The sequence below is a fragment of the Spermophilus citellus genome, assembly GCF_964194105.1.
Source record: "Spermophilus citellus genome assembly, chromosome: 4".
Taxonomy (NCBI): Eukaryota; Metazoa; Chordata; class Mammalia; order Rodentia; family Sciuridae; genus Spermophilus; species Spermophilus citellus.
In genome coordinates this window covers 170,120,718-170,140,266 of record NC_138185.1, presented here as the reverse complement: position 1 = coordinate 170,140,266, position 19,549 = coordinate 170,120,718, and the positions used below count along the sequence as shown (strand labels likewise).

The 19,549-nt window shown below is 32.7% G+C and overlaps 1 protein-coding gene across 2 annotated transcripts in view; it reads right to left on the bottom strand.

Annotated features, from left to right (window-relative positions):
* The window catches only part of MDGA2 (MAM domain containing glycosylphosphatidylinositol anchor 2), a gene marked incomplete at both ends in the record, with an annotated part of 775,899 nt that overhangs the window by 240,809 nt on the left and 515,541 nt on the right, over nt 1-19,549 (bottom strand). For both annotated transcript variants that reach the window (XM_081292268.1, XM_081292269.1), the window contains one exon: nt 697-966. In XM_081292268.1, the coding sequence (XP_081148394.1) occupies nt 697-966 (270 nt within the window). The remainder of the gene's footprint in view (nt 1-696; nt 967-19,549) is intronic.

Genomic DNA, 19,549 nt, shown 5'->3' with positions numbered 1-19,549 from the left:
TCACCTCTCAACATAAAGCACTGTTTGTAATAGGTGTTTACAATATAGAATCTGTGTAACATTGTTTTATGTTCTATGCCATATTTTCATTTCTTTACTTACTTCCCCCCCCCCCTGCTGAGGTGCTGGAGATTGATGTCAGGACCTTGCACATATCTCAGCAAACACTCCACCTGAGCTGCACCTCCAATCTTCACATTTTGGGGGGTGGGGTACCCGGGATTGAACAGAAAGGCACTCAAGTGCTGACCCACATTCCCAGCCCTATTTTGTTCAGAGGCAGGGTCTCATGGAGTTGCTCAGGACCTCACTCTTGCTGAGGCTGGCTTTGAACTCACAATCCTCTTGCCTCAGTCTCCCAAGCCACTGAGGAGACTACAGGTATGTGCCAGTATGCCCAGCCACATTTTAATTATGTATTTCTATTAACAATATTATAAAAACTGTTCAATGTATCACTGAAAATGTATGAAAACTACTCAATATAAATATAAAGCATTGTCATTAGCATTTAAGAATTTTTGTTTCTACTTATAATTAGACACTATCTCATTACTTAAAAACAGCATTCTCTGCATGTTACATATATATACCATATTTGAGGATATAGTTTTATATTAAATGTTTCAGTATTTGCTTTCGAATAGCGTGGCTAACCTAGAAATCTATGCTGTAACAGTCTAGAGGCAAACTTACCTCTCACAATGATGTTGGTAGACTTTTTTGCGGGATTCCCCACATTATTATTGGCGATGCAGCTGTAAGTACCAGCATCATCTGAGGTGATTGCGGGGATGGTCAGAGTTCCTCCATTCAAAACAGTCTTTTCAGGCAGAGTCCCAAAGGACCTGACCCAGGTGAGAGAGGGTGCAGGTTCTCCTCCTGTTGTAACACACACTAATGTTATGGCCTCTCCAGGATTTACAACTATAGGATCATCCACCAAGAGTTTAATTGACGGAGATGCTAAAAAACATAAACAAAAGAACATGCACCTATTTTAATATGGCACAACTGGAATTCAATAGCATGCTTTATATCTCATCCATCCACTCACACATTAAGATGAAATATTCTCTTATACTAACATCCAAATATATGGCTCAAATTTAAGCAAGATTTAATAATTTTTAATTTTAATTAAAGATATAAACTTATAGAACTGTATTAAAAATTTTGCACTAGAGTGGGCAATTCAAGTTTATGTTTCCTTAGATTAATGCTCTTAAATTGGAAACACAATAGTGCTTAAAGTTTTAAAAGAAAATATTTCTTTCTTTCTCTTTGAGTGAAGCACTTTTTGCTTTTGCCAATCCCAGTATAGATATTACAGTGGTTTAGTCCTTGTACTTTATTTTGAAGTTGGTCTATTATCTAGCTTCGGGATCATTCAGAGGTGAAGTTATTAATTCTGATAAATAGAACACAACTCCAGGCATAGATCATCCCAGTCTATTCCCAGGCAGTGGGCTCAATTTTTGTCCTTAAAATAATAACAAAATCATCTAATTCCAATGCAGTCCCATAGCACAGTTGTAATCCCATCAATCAGAAAGGTCTAGGCAGTGTGTTCTCATAAGCACGGCTTCAAAACTCAGAAAGAAACAAAGACATGAGGGCTCAGATAGCCATTAAACCACTCTGCTTCTATTCTAATGTTCAGGTTTTAAAACTCTTCCAGTGAAATTCAGCCCTTTTTCATATTTCATGTTTTAAAAGCACAACCAAAAACACTCATTAAATTGAAAAAAAATCTGTATTATAGCCTTCTCATCAAACTCTCAAAATAAAAGTCACACAAAAATTATATTCATATATGGCAAATATTTTTGTGCTTGCAGTGCAGTACAACCCTAAATAATGCATCCTTAAATAAAACCAGGGGGTATAGATTATACTGATATTTGAGTTTACACATTCAGAAACAGTTTAGTCAAAGTCAGAGCTAAAAAATATGAACTAAATTTATATTAGAAATATTTAAACTGTTTAATAGTTCTACATGATTTTTTAAAATATTAACTCCAGTTTAGAGTTGAGTCTTAATAGGAGCTTTTGTGGTTCAATATAATCTGTCTTGTTTTAAAAAAGAAAACCAGAGGAGAACAAGAAAATAATTCCACATTATGGTTTCATGAGATAGACACAGAGTGCCTGTTTGACCTTTTTAAACATCATTGTTCCATGCTGGCTCTTGTAACATCATTTTAAATAATATGGGAGTTTTCAAAATGTCATAATATTAGCCCTTTAAAGGTGCTGACATTAAGTTATAAAGATTTATGATTAAAAATGACATATAATATATAGTGAAGATAATGCAGAGAAGTCACCACAAATTGACAGACAATAAAATGTTTAAAAGAATTATTTAATGTTAGCAAACTTAAAGAAGATATTATTAATTACATATTCTGAAAATACACTTAATCATGAATATACCATCATGAAAAGATAAAGGAAAGACTTCTTGAGGTAAATAGCATAGTCTTACAAAATTATTTAGTTAAAATATAATTATATTGATTCTAACGCTATATCATACTAACAAAGCTTTTTTGTTTAATATCACATTTTAGGAAGATTGAAAGGTACAAGATTAAAGATAATTAGTAGTATAATTTTGGACTATAGAAACACATTAAGGTGATATTTAGTCAAGGGATATTTGTCCCCATAATTGTTTTGTGTAAGATGAGTTTTTTTTAATTTAATAAGAGATTATCTAAAGAAAATAGCTCAAGAGAATTTAAAAGCTCAAAACATAATATTATATAGAGAGAAGATCTCTCTTTTACCTATAGTACATTGCAGAGCTGCACTCACAACCTTATATCTATGTTCTCCCCCAAATCTGAGTTGAAAATGCAGTGCTGTCCAAGGTAGTTTTATTAATGATGGCATTTATTTTCTCTGATTTTGTTTGAAATTAAAAATAGTTCTAGCTTACCATAAAATGGCTAACAATTTCAAGAAATTATCAATGTTTGTAAGCACTTTTAATATAAAAAATTTATAGCTTTTAAACCCAAGAAGTCAAAAGATAAAATCATTCTCAACATTGTGCTAGCATCTTACTTTACATTCCCCAAAATCAGCCTTTTGAAAATTAAATATTTTGCTTAAGAAATATAGAAATTTTAACAACCTAAGCTTAAATCATATCCTAGAGGAAAATAAATGACATGGGAAAATTTTTAATGTGGGAAGTTTTTTAATCTGTTATTAACAATATTTAAATATTTATCAAATTGGATGGATCATTTGCTAATTTGGAGGTATATCAAGAGTGATGTAAATGTTCTGAGTTAATTCTTCTTAGAGGTTTCCATGGTCTCCATATTTTCCCTTCTGCATCATACTACAGAATATTACCTAGGCTTCCACTAGAGCTTTCAGTCAGTGTCCTGATTTCACTATCTGAAGTATGGTGTGATAGTTACATGGCAGGAGCACAAACATGGAAGACTTGAAACCTGGTTTTAAGTCTTAACTTTGTCACTTAGTAACCATATGAACTAGGGTGAGTTATTTCATTTCTGAGTGCCTCATTTTCCTATTATTGAAATAGAGAAAATAATTGTAATTATCTTACTGAGGTCATTTAACATGTTTAAAGTGCTTATAGCCGTACCTAGAACAAAAGACACACAGAATAAATTTCTTTCTTTGCTCATTGTTTTAATTACCTTCCTCATAGTTCTTCCTAGTGCTTGGTATACAGTGGGTGCTTAATAAATATTATTAGGCAAAAGCAATAAATTGAAGCACAAATGAGCAGTATAAAATGCACAATCACTACCAAAACAAAACTATTATGATTATATATGGATGAAATATTTTAAGACCATTTTGATATTTTAGAGGTCCTATACCACATTGTATAAACATTTAAATATATAAATTCTTATAGAATAAACAATCACTTATTGATTTCATTTTATAATGTATTTATTTGTAAATTGAAACTGTTTTTATAAGATTTCAACATTTCAGAGGACTTTAAAAGCTCATTGATCTCCCATCATTTGCTTTGTGGGTATATGCTATTGTTTTTGGTGTCCTGAAATTGTTCAATCACCCTGAGAGCATGAACTACTGACTTCCTTTCCTGTACTTATGTAGGCATATAGGACATGAAGAAAGATAAAGCTCATTATACTAAATCATGATGTAGCAGAATATATGTATATGTCTAGAGCATATACTGATGGACTTACCACATTTTCATATAAGAAGAAACATGAAAATCCTTGAGGGTATAAATTCCCTTATTACCATAAAAATAATTGTTCTAAAACAGTTATAGGCTCAGATGCCCATTGATTCATCCTAGCAACATGTGAGACAGATTATACGTTTAAGTTGAATTTTAAATAATAAATAGGAAGGCTGATATGAGACAAGAGAAACACTAAATGGAACAGTATTACCATTTGGGATGCTCATCAGACAAAGGCAAAACATAAATTTTATAAGAAATGAAAGAAAACAGGAACAGAACGACCAATGAAACTGCCTACTCATATGTAGAAGCCAAAAAATAAATAAATAAATAAGGAGAAACTATTTCATAAAAGTAGAGACTAGGATGAGTAGGGAAGAAGGGTGGCAGAGACAAGTTAGATGATATGAACCAAAACATAGCCAGCCAGGAAGAAAAGGGCCAGTGTTCCACAGCAGTGTGATACTGGAATTCACACCATTATTCATTTTATAAAGAATTAGAAAAATTCACAGCGTCCTAGCACAAACACACACACACACAAAAATGATAAATGTTTACAGAATAGAAAATGCTAATTACCCTGATTCTATCATTACATATTGCGTATATATATATATGGACTTATCATATTGTGCTTCATGCATATGTATAATTATTATGTGTTAAATATGAAAAACAAAGTGAAAAGCATAAAAAGTGAAATACATAAACAAAAGAAATCCTTCAAATTACATGAAGTCTTTTTATTACCAAATTGTGGATTATCTTAAACATGATTTATAATTATTGCCAAAACATAGCTCAAATCAGATAAAAAGAGTTCCAACTAACCCACCAATTTATAGACATTATGTATGATACACATAGTGCTTACAAGTGACTATGGTGCCAGTCAGAATTTCAGATGGGTAATTTTCCAGGATTTCATGATGGCAGGCACAGTTACTATAGCAGTTGTCACAGAGATTGACACTTCTCATCAAGAAAAGCATGCAACATTCTAGCATGCTTCCTGTTCTCTGTGCTGGAAACACTAGATAAATACATTGATACATTGACAGGTAGGTACATGTTTGGATAGTTAGCAAAACAGATTAGAAAAATGGAAAGCAATGATAGATAAATAGATAGCTATTATTGGTCGTGGGAGGGATGTGATGTGGTAGGACAAGAAAGACAGAGAGAAAAAGGAAGAGGAAGGGAGAGCAGAGTAAATAGGTCCATTTTCTTATTTTCCAAAATGCCAAAACCTTAATAGAACTTCTGTAACTGTAGAAAGTATGTTTGAGGAACTATCTCTCAAAAAGGGAGTCCTTCCTGTGTTTCCTTTAGCACCTTTCTTCCTGGCAAAGACAACTTTTCTTAGGCAAAGCAATGGATACGTCAGTGAATCTAAGATAACTGGTCTCTTGGGCTACTTAAAGGTTTGGATTCTCATAAGCAGAGGGGATCTCTGCATCCCCTTTTTCTATGAGTATTTTTGGCCAGACAAACAAGGACATAGTATTCTCATGGGAAGACTCCATGGTCCTAGGAAAGGGCCCTCAGCCCCGACATTGGTGAAATGCAAAGAGCAAAGAGGCCAGCTAGAACAGAACATACCAACACAAGAGAAATGACAGATCTCCAACAAACAGGTCTATCCAGAGTAAGGCCTCATACTCCAAGCTGTGGTTCGGCATGGCCTCCCTTCAATTTAAACAAAATTGGAACTGCTAATTAACTGAGATAAAACTCAAAGTATGGCCAGTTACCTTGAATTCACTGAAGTATCTATTGCTCAGCCTAAGAAAATTTCTCTTTGCTAGGAAGAAAGGTGCTAAAGTAAACACAGGAAAGATTCCAGTTTTCAGAGACAGTTCCTCAAATATAATTTCTATTAAGAGGTTAGTATTTTGGAAATAAGAAAATGGACACTACTGAAAGTATGGCATACACTTCTTTCAAGTTTGAGTTTGTTGACTGGGATTCATGCTCATTCCAAATTTTAGTGACCCCGTCTACCATCACATCCTCTGAAGGTATAATGAAAAACTTCATCTGGGTTAACAAAAGTACATTCTGTAGGAGGAGAATACTATTTTAGCAGAAGCCAATGACTTTTTGGGTAGTAGATTTGGTTTGGTTTTTATCACTATGTAACATTATAAAGTATATTGAATATAAACATCATTTTAAAACTCTGAAAACATAGAGCAATCATCTTTATATTCTCATAGGCTTTTGTGGAGACTGGTGATAGTGATTTGGAGACCAGTGTCTGAGATTAGTGTCCTTGATGAGTTCATGGCTGTGGAATGCTGGGTGACTGGGAAAGTTTCTGTGCAAAGTTATAGGAAGCCCGGTTGCTATGGCAATGCTTTCTGTAGGGACACTCTGTTGCTAGAGTCTTATCAGCTTTGACCTTGCTCTAGGCATTCAGCTCCTGGGAATGAAGGAACTTCCTTGCTAGACAACCACAATGCTTCACCAGTTCCACTGCTTCTGAATCTGCCCACAAATTAGTAACTTTAAACAATGGACTTTCTTGAGAGTTGCACAATGCTCCTAACATTGGACATTGCAACTGTAGAACGTAACTGAGGAAATAGCTGCCTACTGTTGCTATCTCTGTAACTTTCATGAATACAAAAAATAATGCTTGCATAGTCTTTAATCTGACTAATGAGACAGATATAATAAAGATTGCTGGAGTAATTCTTTTGACCTCCTTCTCCTTCAGAGGGCAGTGCTCCACTTGATCCTTTATCTTCAAGATCTGCATGTGTAACTCTGTTTTTTTCCAATCTTCACTAGTTTGGCCGCTTTGGTCATGGCAGACTTTGGCATTCTATGGCTTTAGATCTTTTAATTCTAGAAAAGAAGTCTAGCCTTCCAGCCAGACTCTTGGGTTAAATTGTTTTTAACATTTAACTACTGTATAAGCCTACCATTTGCCCTGAGTGAGAATAAAATATGTTTGAATAGAAGTAATCTAAGAATTGGAAAACCACATTAATTATAGATAAAATCATAAGGGAGGAGAGAGAGAATAAATGAGAATGAATTTAGAGGTTAAATGCTCAGGACAGACAATATTTGCTTAGTTTAAATCCCCACTAGATAAGTCCTGACTCAGAAGTTCTTCCAAGCGTAAATCATTGGTTTATTGTAAAAGATGAGGGAGAGATGGGGAAAGGAAGAATGACAGAAAGGGTACTAATGAGTGGGTTACCGCTGTGGGAAACCAGGCTCTTTGTAGATGGGTGCCCTCTGCAAGGCCAAGTAAAACACACCTCAGACCTCTCCCTCTGAGGAGCAGGGAGACTGGCTGGGGTGTTTGTTAACAACTGTCTCTGGGTGGCCCTTAACTTCCCATGTTCACACTTTGGCTACATCCTAAAATCTAGGAGTATACTGAATATGAAGTCTGTCCAGAGAAACTGTAGTAAACTTCAGGACAGGCTTAGAAGAAAAGGCAGAACCCTAGGGGTATTGCATGATATCGTTTCCATGTGAATTCAATGATCAATATTTGGCTACCTGCAGATCACGATAAAGGGATAAGGAAAGAAAGAACAAGGAAAGAGACAACTTTATCAACCAGGAGTGAAAATGAAAAGAACGATATCATGATACATATTGAACAGAAAGAAGATAATAATAAACTAACTTTCTGCTTTTGTTCTATGAGCCTCCATTTTCAAAACCGCATATCATATATAGATGTAAACAATACAAGTCCAGCTTATATCTAGAGGAACATGCTTAAACCATGCTTATTGATTAAAAAAAATAGGAAAAAGTTCATCTTGGAAGAACTAGTCATTTCACTGAGGTAAAGATATCATTGTATTTTCACTGAAATCCATTTTGAAAAGGTATTTTATGCTATTTGTGCAGCAGCATATTTTTCACAAAATAAAAATGAGAGAATTTATTAAAAGTTGATTTGAAAACTCAAAATAACCTACTGATTTATGTGGGGTTATTATTTAAATACTATCATTCACATTGATTAATTCTCATGAAACCCAAGAATGATATCATACTGGGAAATTCTATTTAAAATGATGCTTCAGGATATGGCAATGTTTAAAATAGTATTCATAAATAATTTTTAATGTAGAAGTGAAACTTTGCTACAAATATTGAAGCCAACATACTTTTTTCATTATTTTAATGTTTACAGAATGCATACTTGTGGAATATATTAAGATGGCACAGTACATTCCTTCATGGAAAATCTCATGAAAGTGTCCAGGAAAGACGCAGTTCATATGCCCATGGATCTCACACCAGAGAAACCCTAGATAGGCTTTTTGTTTTAGTTTGGTTTTAGCTTGTACAGCATTTGCTTTTGTTATCATTGTATTATCATAATCAGTGAATGCATGATTTCAGGCCTTGCTTTTTTTCTACCTAGTAAAATATACAAAATTTTATTGAATAAGCATCTACTATGTATCAGGCCCCATGATATGCACTTATGATATATCAATGAATAAAACAATCAAAAAGTTTCTGCACTCAGAATCCTACAAACTGACAGCAAGTCAGCCTTCTCCTCCTGATTCCCATTGTCCCTAGTTATTCACATGTAGATATCACCTGCCTCTACTCTGCAATCACATAGATTTATGATCATTGACTTAAATGTTTATATCATTAGAGCACAGAAAGTAAAGGAAGTTACCAGGAGGTATATCTGTCAGTCAAATGAGATTTTACAAATTGAAGAAATGACACATTTGGATCCAATCATTGACAAGATAAATAGAAAAATAGAAATGTGTTCTAAGGTGAGGAAAAGTCAAGCAAAAAGATAATCAGAGTCAATAAGCTATGCTAATATTTGTCAAACTAATCCTAACAGACTGAAAGGTCTTCATAAGTGCTACAAAGATAAGATGAAGATGAACTTTAGCACCACACATCTCTCCCTCTTCTAGACAATAGTCCTTCACTATTCTGCAAAAGAAAAGGTCTTGACAGATGTGGCTCACCCACACTTACAAGAAATGGAGCATTCATTTATTGCTCCAGAATCCCAGATGGCCACCACTCATGGAGAGATCATCCAAGTCAAATTTTCCCAACTAAGAAATCTGTGGTACATACAATATTCTTGGTCTTCACAGAAGATAACAAGAATTTTAGGAGTAGTTCTGGGTTGTGAAGATGCCTTCATCAGTAGATTAGGAGAGAATAAATGTGCTATTTCTCTGTTGCCTGAAATTCTCTTCAGGTGCTTATCCATTTAGTAAACTAGTCATCAAGTAATTTATCATGTTAATATATTAATATCAATTCTTCACACAAATTTCTAAGTTTTGTATAGGAATATTGATTTTTTCCCTTCTTTTCTATAAATATAGTTCATTAGAATACCTACCTTTACACTGTAAAATATTTAGGAATGGGACAATAGGGTGAAAAAAGGTAATATTTTTATTTTAAAAAGTTTTTCTTAGTTACACATGGACACAATATCTTTATTTTGTTTATTTTTCTGTGGTGCTGAGGATCAAACACAGTGCCTCACATGTGCAAGGTAAGCATTCTGCCACTGAGCCACATACATAGCACTATTTTCATTTTTTTGTATTACCAGGATCAAGAAAAAAATCTGGCAAAGAATTAGGTGCTCAATAAAGTCTTATTGAATAAAAGAACATTGAATTTTAAAATTAGAGAACAGAAATTTCACCTATGCCTCACTATTCATCGGAAATCTTAAACAGAAAACAATTTGAAGGAAAACAAAAATAATGTGAAAGAATGTGACATAGGATTCAGTGTTTATGTTATTTATTGAAAAATACTAGTTATAAAGACCTACCAGTTCTTTCATATTCACCCATTTAACTTACCTTTATTTTATGGTATTAACAAGAATATTGACAAAGAAATCCTCTAGCAAAATTTTGTACACTACTCACAAATATATTATTTATTTTACTTCTTTGTTTAGCTATATTATTATTATTATCATTATTATTACTTCTACTACTATATGGGGGGATACTGGGAATACTATTATATGAGCAGGGAGAGTACCAGGATACTGGGGCACTAGACCACTGAGCCACATCCCCAGCTCTATTTTGTATTTTACTTACAGACAGGGTATCACTGAGTTGGTGGGATTTCAGGCATGTGACACCATGCCCAATCTGAATATTATTATTAAAAAAGTTAATTAAAACAAATTATGTCTCTAAAAGCAAAATAAAGGGTAGATGGATTTTTTAAAGAAGAGAATCAGTATGTAGATAATTCAATGCAGATTTACAAAGCAGTAAAGATTTAAAGCTCTTTTGTAAGAGTATTTAAACCATAGAACAGAACAGATAAATACATTACCTCCAAGGTATTTGGTGTTGATTTTGCAGACATATTCTTTATTATTTTAACTATGTACACTATGAAAAGGTATTTTCATATTGGTTAAAAGATTTTGTCTAACACAGAGATCAATTTTTCTTTTTTTAAAATCTATTCTGGGAACAATTTATTTCAGGGTTATGTTTTGAATGCCTTTATGATTCTCTAACTTCATTTTATCATAATTTTGGCTGAGGTTTGCTCATAACTAATATTAGAGAATAATGTTAATAGATGTCTCCTGAGCCTCTGTTTTCCCTCTTGCCAATGAGAGAATTCTGTTAGATAATTTCTTAAGGACTTCCTAACAGCAAATTTCTACCATGATCAGGAAAACACCTGGGCATACAGCCTTACCTTATTACATATCTGTGCTCAGGTTACTCAAATGTCTAAATTGGGCCCATGATACATAAAATATTAAGAATCACATCAGGAGCTTAATTAGCTCAATCAATGATAGTAATATAACAAATTGTAAATAGAGGAATGTATGTGATGTTTTAATTTAGGAAAAAAAATGTTAAATCAAGATATATTTGTTGTCAACTATAAACCAAGCTTTGTTATAGGCATTGGGGTATTAGAACAAAACAAACAAAAATTCTGTCCTGGTGAAGTCTGCAAATAGATGGAGACAATTACAGCCCATGATATGTGTGAGGCACCCTTCAAAAAAGCTGTATATCAATTAACTCATTTAACTATATGGGGTAGGTATTATTATTACTTTACCTTACTTATCACCAAACTCAACATAAGTTTAGAAGCAGTTTATATAATTTTCCCAAAGTAAAATAACAGTGAATGATGGAACTGGGATTCTCATCTAGGCAGTACAGCTTGTGATGGATATGAAGTATTGTAGATAAACCCTTGAATGAAAAACTAAAGTTGATTATTTCCAAGTTTAATTAAATGCTTGCCGATATTTATGCCAGAAAAATTAGCAAGTCAGAATTTCAGAAACACTGACCATCTAGAAGTAAAATGGATTTGTGATTCACTTAAGTCCTAATCCCAAAGCCTAAATACTGGAGCTGAAATCTTCAATATGGGAAAGAAACTATTAACTATTAACAGATTAAAGAAACAATCCACAGAATGAAATAAAATAAGGAATTAATAATAAATAATAATAAAATAAGGAATTAATATTGAAAATACATAAGGGTCTCAAACACTTTAATAGCAAGAAAACAAATAAACCAGTTTTTAAAAATGGACAAAGAACCTGAATATACATTTCTCAAAAGGGAATATGTTGCTTAAGGGAAATTTCAGTTAGAAAGGAGTAACAAGTTCAAGATAACTATTTTATATCATTGTGATCATCATTAACTATATTCTTGAAAACTACTGAGAGTAGAAATAAAGTATTCTTACCACAAAATAATAACTATGTTAAGCAATATGTATGCTAATTATCTAAATTCAGTCAATCCACATTGTATATATACTTCAAAAATTAATATTGTACATGATAAATGTAGTTTTATCTACCAGTTAAAATAATTAAAAAAAACATAGACAACAACCAAAAATAAGCAAGTGGGATTATATAAAATTAAATTGCTTCTTAATAACAAAAGAAACAATCCCCAGATTGAAAAGGCAACCAATGGAATAGGAGAAAATATTTGTAAATCAAATATCCTATTAAGAGTTAATCTTCAAAACATATAAAGAGGGCTGGGGATGTGGCTCAAGCGGTAGCGCGCTCGCCTGGCATGCGTGCGGCCCGGGTTCGATCCTCAGCACCACATACCAACAAGGATGTTGTGTCCGCCGAGGGCTGAAAAGTAAATATTGAAAATTCTCTCTCTCTCTCTCTCTCCTCTCTCACTCTCTCTTTAAAAAAAAAAAAAACATATAAAGAACTACAACTCAACAGAAAAACAAATTAATAATCTGATCTTGAAAATGGGCCAAATACTTGAATAGGTATTTCTCCAAAGAAGACAAATGAATGACTAACATGTATATGAAAAAAAAACATTCAATGTTATCAATCATCACAGAAATGCAATTCAAAAAACCACAATTAAAATATCAACTCATACCTCTCAGGATGGTTACTATTTTTTTAATAAAATAAAGTGAGTAAGGATGTGTAGGAATTGGAAGATTTGCACATTGTTCAGAGTGCAAAATGGTACAGCTTCAATGGGAAGTAATGGAGGTTCCTCAAAAAATTAAAAGTAGGACCATTACATAACCCAGGAGGCCCACTTGTCAAACTGAGTATTTATATAAAAGAACAGAAATGAAGATATCCAAGATACTAGTTCCCCTAAATAAACTGAAACACCATAGCCATGAAGCAGAAAACAAAAGTATATATCAACAGATGAATGGATAAAGAAAATGAGAGATACACACATTATGGAATGATATTAAGCCTTTGGAAGATAGGAAATTCTACAACATGTGTTAGGTAATTGTCTTAGTAGGTTCAATTCTATTCTCCAATGAAAGTCATATTTTTAAAACTAAACATATATACTAAACAGATGGATTTTATTTCAAGTTGTGTGTTATATTCATTTTAATGAACTTAATTGCAAAGTCATAAAATTATGCTTTACAATGGGGAACATGAAAATTTTAAACCATTGACCTTATTGTAGATGTTTCTAAAGTATCAGCTTGATTTCCTATAAATACTAATTGCTGCTTCATACTGTTATTACTCATGTAATTCAGTAAGAGTCAACTCAAGGCTATCTAGTTAACTACATTCCTTGGGATTTCAGAAGGTAATATTTAAATATATTGTTACCATGTTCTTGATATGCTCTTATATGATAATAGGGAATTTTTAAAGAGATATTACTTATATATATATATATATATATATATATATATATAGAGAGAGAGAGAGAGAGAGAGAGAGAGAGAGAGAGAGAGAGAGACAGACAGAGAGAGAGAGAGAGAGAGAGAGAGAGGATGTAAACAAGCTACACAAAATGGAATGTTGCTTAAGGAAATATTAAAAGGTAATAAATCTTTTTAACACTTTTTAATGAATGATGGAATACTGAGTCTTTTAAATTTTATCTCCTTTCTAAACATAACTTACTTGTTTAGAATATCCTGTCAATATTTTATTTCTCAAAGCTACTGGAAATATAGTTTTCCCATTCTAATTCTGGAAATTTTTATGTAGATTTTGGTAAAACAACATTTCCCTATTTATCTGATCAATGATTTGCTGAAATATCTTTTCAGAGCAAACACTATTTGTTTTCATTATAGATTTTTTTAAAGTTCTTTCTGTTTATTGTTTTTCCCTAGTTAACTCTCTGGCGACTCGGAAGTCAGATCCATACTACATAACCTTCAACTCTGGATAAGTATACGTGTAATGGTGCATTTCTAAACCTGTATCATATTTAACTTTGATTATTAAACATTCAGTGTTTAGCATGCATACTGCTGCATATTCACTGAGTTTTTAAGTCTCTTAAAATGCAGTATCATATCTGCACATTTCATAGCATCATAATTCCATATGAATATCATAACATATTGCTTTTTATTGTTGTTGTTTTATTGTAGGTAATTATTGGTCCACATTATTTGTGTTGTCAGAGGGTATTCCAAACTAAAAAAGACATTACAGTGTATCATCAGACTGAGCTAAACATAAAACTGAAAGAAAATATTCAAATAGGAAGGCCTTTGGTTATTATGTATTTCTGATCAAGAAAATTAGAAGAAAAAAAATAAGAATAGAAAGAATTTAGTCCTGTGTGTGTGTGTGTGTGTGTGTGTGAGTGTGTGTGTGTGTGTGTGTGTGTGTGTGTGTATGTGTGTGTATCTGTCCATGTGCCATCCCCTGACCCTTGTTAGGTAATTGTCAATAGATTCAAACCTATTCTCCAAAAATGGAGATGATAGGCACCATTAAGAGAACAAGAAGGCAAGTTTACAATCAACAGATTCCTATTACACAGAGTGCCTATCAGAAATCAATGCTGACGACTTTATTGCAGATTCACTAGATAGTATGTCATTGAATAATCAGTCAATAAAATGCTCAAATACAGCAACTCAAGCTGAGTGACTAAAAGGAGCTAGAATAAAGGAATGGCATTCAAAGCACAAGCTAAAGCATATTACTAAACAACTGGACATACCTTATTTCTATAGCAATAGAGCAGCAGCAAGAAGAGCAATGTTGTTATCCAGAAAATAAATAAACAAAAAGGTAACTATTACAACAGACTTTTCAGGAATTATAAATTGAGGAAACAGCTAAAATCACTGTGATGCTGTCTATTCATTTCTTCCCATTCTACCAACCTTCCTCTCTCTCTCTCTCTGTGCATTCCCTGTACCAATGCCCTGGGTTCCCTATCCACTAACTTACATGGACTCTTTTTCAAATTTAACTAAAAGCTCACATGAACCAATGTGCATCTTTTAACTCATATCTAATTGTAGCACATATATTTCTACCTAATAGTGATCACAAGTCTGCACTAATTTATACTAATTCTCAGTCTTAAGATTTAATGCCCTGGTCAGAAGATGCTTTGAAGACATAATATCTTAGCAAGGAGACTTTAAAAAATGGTGTGAATTTCATCATATGAGCATATCAGGGAAGAAAATATATTTATGACATAACCTGAAGGAAAACTGCATTTTGTATATTCTTTAAGTTTGAAAATGTATTTTTTTAGTGTTCTGTGGTGAAATAATAATCAATTCCTATTTCACTAATATAATATTTTTAAAAATTATATTTACATAATCTTGATTAGGATGCTTTATTTTAAGGAACACTAAAAATATGTTCAGATTTCTTCATTATGGGAACAACTATAGTTTACAAAAAGACCATATAACTAGCATGGTGATGCACACCTATAACACCAGCAGCTCTAGAGGCCAAGGTAGGAAGATTGAGAGTTCAAACAAGCCTCAGTAACTTAGTTGCTTAGTTACCTTAGTTAACTTAATTAGTCTAAGCAATACAGTGAAACCCTGACTTGAAATAAAAATATTAAAAAGGGCTGGGGGGTGCTGGGGATGTGGCTCAAGCGGTAGAGTGCTCGCCTGGCATGTGTGCGGCTCTGGGTTTAATCCTCAGCACCACATAAAAATAAAATAAAGATGTTGTGTCTGCCGAGAACTAAAAAATAAATATTAAAAGATTCTCTCTCTCTCTCTCAAAAAAGTGGGGGGGGGATGTGGCTCAGTGGTTAAGTGCCCCTGAGTTTAAAACAAATAAACACTGGAACAAACAAATGAAAAAAAAAAAAAAAAACCACCACAGGAAATCCAACAGAACTAATATAATGAGCATGCTCACTCTAATATACATAGTAGCAATATAATTCATATCTAATGAATATACAATATTTGATATTTACTCATTTCTCCAACTACTGAAAATATTTACAATTTAACTTAAATTTAACATTTCTGTTGAAAAGTTTTATCACTGCTATTTTATACTTAACAAAAAACATTGAAGCCAATGTGCTAGATGAGATTGTATAGACATTGCTTCTTCAAAAATGACATTTTCATTTACTAACCACCACACCACAACTAAGAACCTCCCATTTACTAACCACTTTAAACATAATTTCATCTCCTTCTAACAATATAATAATGAAGTAAGGTTTTTCTGGGAAAAATGTTAAAAATGTTAATCTAAATGCCTTAGAGCTTGAAGGAGATCAGTTCCCATGTATGCCTCTTCTCTTACATAGGAAGCTGACACACTGAGAGCAAAAGATTTGCATATTTTCTAAAATATGTGTGTTAGGTTAAGAGATTATTTGTTGGATAACAATACTGAAGATCCATATATCACAGGACAATAGCAAAATCAGGATTTAATATTCTTAAATTCTGTAAGACTTGATCTTGTCTGCATGGACCTTAGAGCTATAGGTTAGCTTTGTGCTTATGTATTTATTTATCTGTAGTTACTTCATTTTTACTGTTTTGTTGTTGCTGCTGTTATTGTTGTCCTGCATCATTAAAAAATGATGATGTCATCACATCAATCTGTAATCTATCCTATAGCAGGTTATCAGTGTGATTAGCAGCAAAGCCAGTTCAAACAGTTAAAGGATCTGACAAACCACCATAGTATGAGGAGAGCCAGAATCCACACCAGGTCTTTCACACTCATGCTTCTTTATGTTTAGTTGCTTAAGTCTTTATATAAACCAGTATTGACAATAGAAACTAAGACATTACATTAAGACAATGGACATTACTATTCTTTATAAAGCTATGCTTGATGGTGAATTAAACTACTGGGTGATCTGGTTTTTCTTGTTTGCCTAGAACTATGGGTTTACTAGGACCTGTAAATTTGAGTCCATGGCAAACTGGGATGTTTGCTTATCTTAGAGATGAGACTTTGATATAATCTATGCCAGAATTTTGGCAAATAAGTAACTTGATTATAGTTCAACTCTGGTTTTCCTGAGTTAACTCCATACACATATGGGAATTATTGTATCTCTATTATCAGAGCCATTAATCTCTAAAGTCAAATTTCATAGACGTGAGAGTAAATAATCCTGAAGATATTCTTGAGTGAAGAATTCAAAAACCATGAAGAAATCGTGAACTGCATCTTTGCCAATGGAATAATTACCTACAATAAAACAATTCTTACAGATTCATCATCAGACTAATAAAGCCTTGAAAAGAAACAAGTCATTGTCTACAAATCTATAATCTAGAAGCAGTTCAACAAATAAAAATCAATTGTTTTTATAATTGTAAAAATCCTATTATTTTATTTTAGTATATTCTCACTTAAATGACTAAAACAACTATAAAAGGAATGGTTTGACCTTATAAATTTTCTTACAAATAACTCAAGTGTTGTAGTCACAATATAATATTAAAAATAATGAGTAATGTTTTTCTTCATCTGACTAATAATGTCTCTTTTTATCTTCTTGTTTTTAGTGATCCATTATTTCTGAGATATAACATCTTCTGGAAGATTTACTAGTTTTTGAGGGGTATTTTATATAAAAATTCATAGTATCAAAATCAACTTAAATACCATAAACCTAAAAAATGCATTGCTAGGATAACAAAATATTGTAGGTATAGGGAGATCCCAGCAACATGCAAACTTCTTTACTATGGTAATAGAATTTTGGAAAATCTGGGTCATCTTGTTGCTTTGGAAACTGTCTCATGAAGACCAGAGTTGAAACTCCATAATGACCATTGTTGTCTCCAATTCTCTGCCAAATCATCACCAATATTCTCACATTTTTGAAGTTACATTAGTGAGAATAGAGCACATATGCTTGATTATCTGAGGAAGCGACAAAGCAATTAAAAATGAAGAGTCTTTTACATATCAACAACTATGCAAGTTATTTCAATTTCCTTGACAAACTGTTATCCATTTCATCAAAAAATGTTTTACACTAAATATTTCTAGCAATAATAGTTACATACAGAAACACCTGGAGTATGCACTCATTTTCATAAATTATTTCTGAAAAATATTAATATCTAATATGCTGCTAATTAACCCATTGATAATGAATTAAATCCACGATTATGAATTTATTTTTTGAAGGAGTCATAAATGATGAACACAGTATTCTAGCCAAAGTTTGAGATTTTTGTTATCATCTTACAATGATGGTTGAGGACATCAATTATATTCCTTCTTTCTATTATCTAGGTTAATAATTCAATTATCACTGGTGTCTACTGAATGTTTAGTATTTCCCCAAAACTTCTAAGTTTTATATTTCTAGAATTTACTGCCTACAAAACCAAATACTGTGTATTTATTATTATTATTATTGTTACTCTTTTTTAAAATAGAAATTTAACAAGATCAAGGAATCCAAGTAACACCCCAAAAATTGCAGAACCAAAATTTGAAAATTAAACTTTTGAATTTTATTATATGAATTCTAAAAGAAAGAGTTATAGAAAACATCTTCTCCACAACAATATTCTAATAACATTGTTGTTTTCCATTGGAGTCTGTAGTAATAAATACTGTTGTTTAGGTAACGTGATTTATCTATGATTTAAAAAACATTGTTAAGCATTTTCATTTCTTATGTTAGTGCATGAAAATGTGAAAGGAAGGTGTCTTTTCCTTATATTTCACACAATAATTTCACTATCATAAAAACAAGAAAATCAGAAATAAAAAGAGAAGCCCACAATGCATAGGTTTGCTGACCCATCATTTGTATCCCTATTTTAGTATTTTGACCATGTCTTTAAAAATCAGTGATGATACTATTACAAAAGTGATGTTTGTCCCTCACTAAAATTTCATCTTCTCCTTTAGAATTGCTTTCTTTCTCTTACCCCAAATCCAAGAATGCAAGACCATATGTACTCTCAAAATAATTCCTTTCTTAAGTTAATTTCTAGTGAAGAATGAGTTCCTCATTTTCTTGCTTTGATTTACCATGAGATGAACTTATTTCTGACCTTTTAAAGGAAAAGCAATACTACACACAAAAAAGCACATTTAGTAATTCAAAGTGTTAGGGCATGATTTTAGTCCCCTTCTCAATTGGTATGCTGAAGCCCTACCTTCCATTGTAATTATGTTTGGAGACAGGCCATGTAGGGAGGTAATTAAGGTTAAATGATATCTTAAGAATGGAACCCTATTCCAGAGGGAAGCTGTTCTTACATGAAGAAGGTCCACTGAGGTCTCTCTCCTTCCTCCATGCATGAACAGAGGAAAGGCCCTGGGAGGACAAATCCAGAAAGCATCCATCTATAAAGCAGGAAGAGAGCCTGTACCAGATGGCACTTTGTCTTGCATGGGTATCCTCTAAAACTATGGGAATATAAGTTTCTGTCGTTTGTGACTTCCAGTCCATAGCATCCTGCTATGGCAACCCAACTGTACTAACACTAGACATCATCATATTTTCAATATGTATTTTCTCACAAAACTAGAGAGTCTTTCTT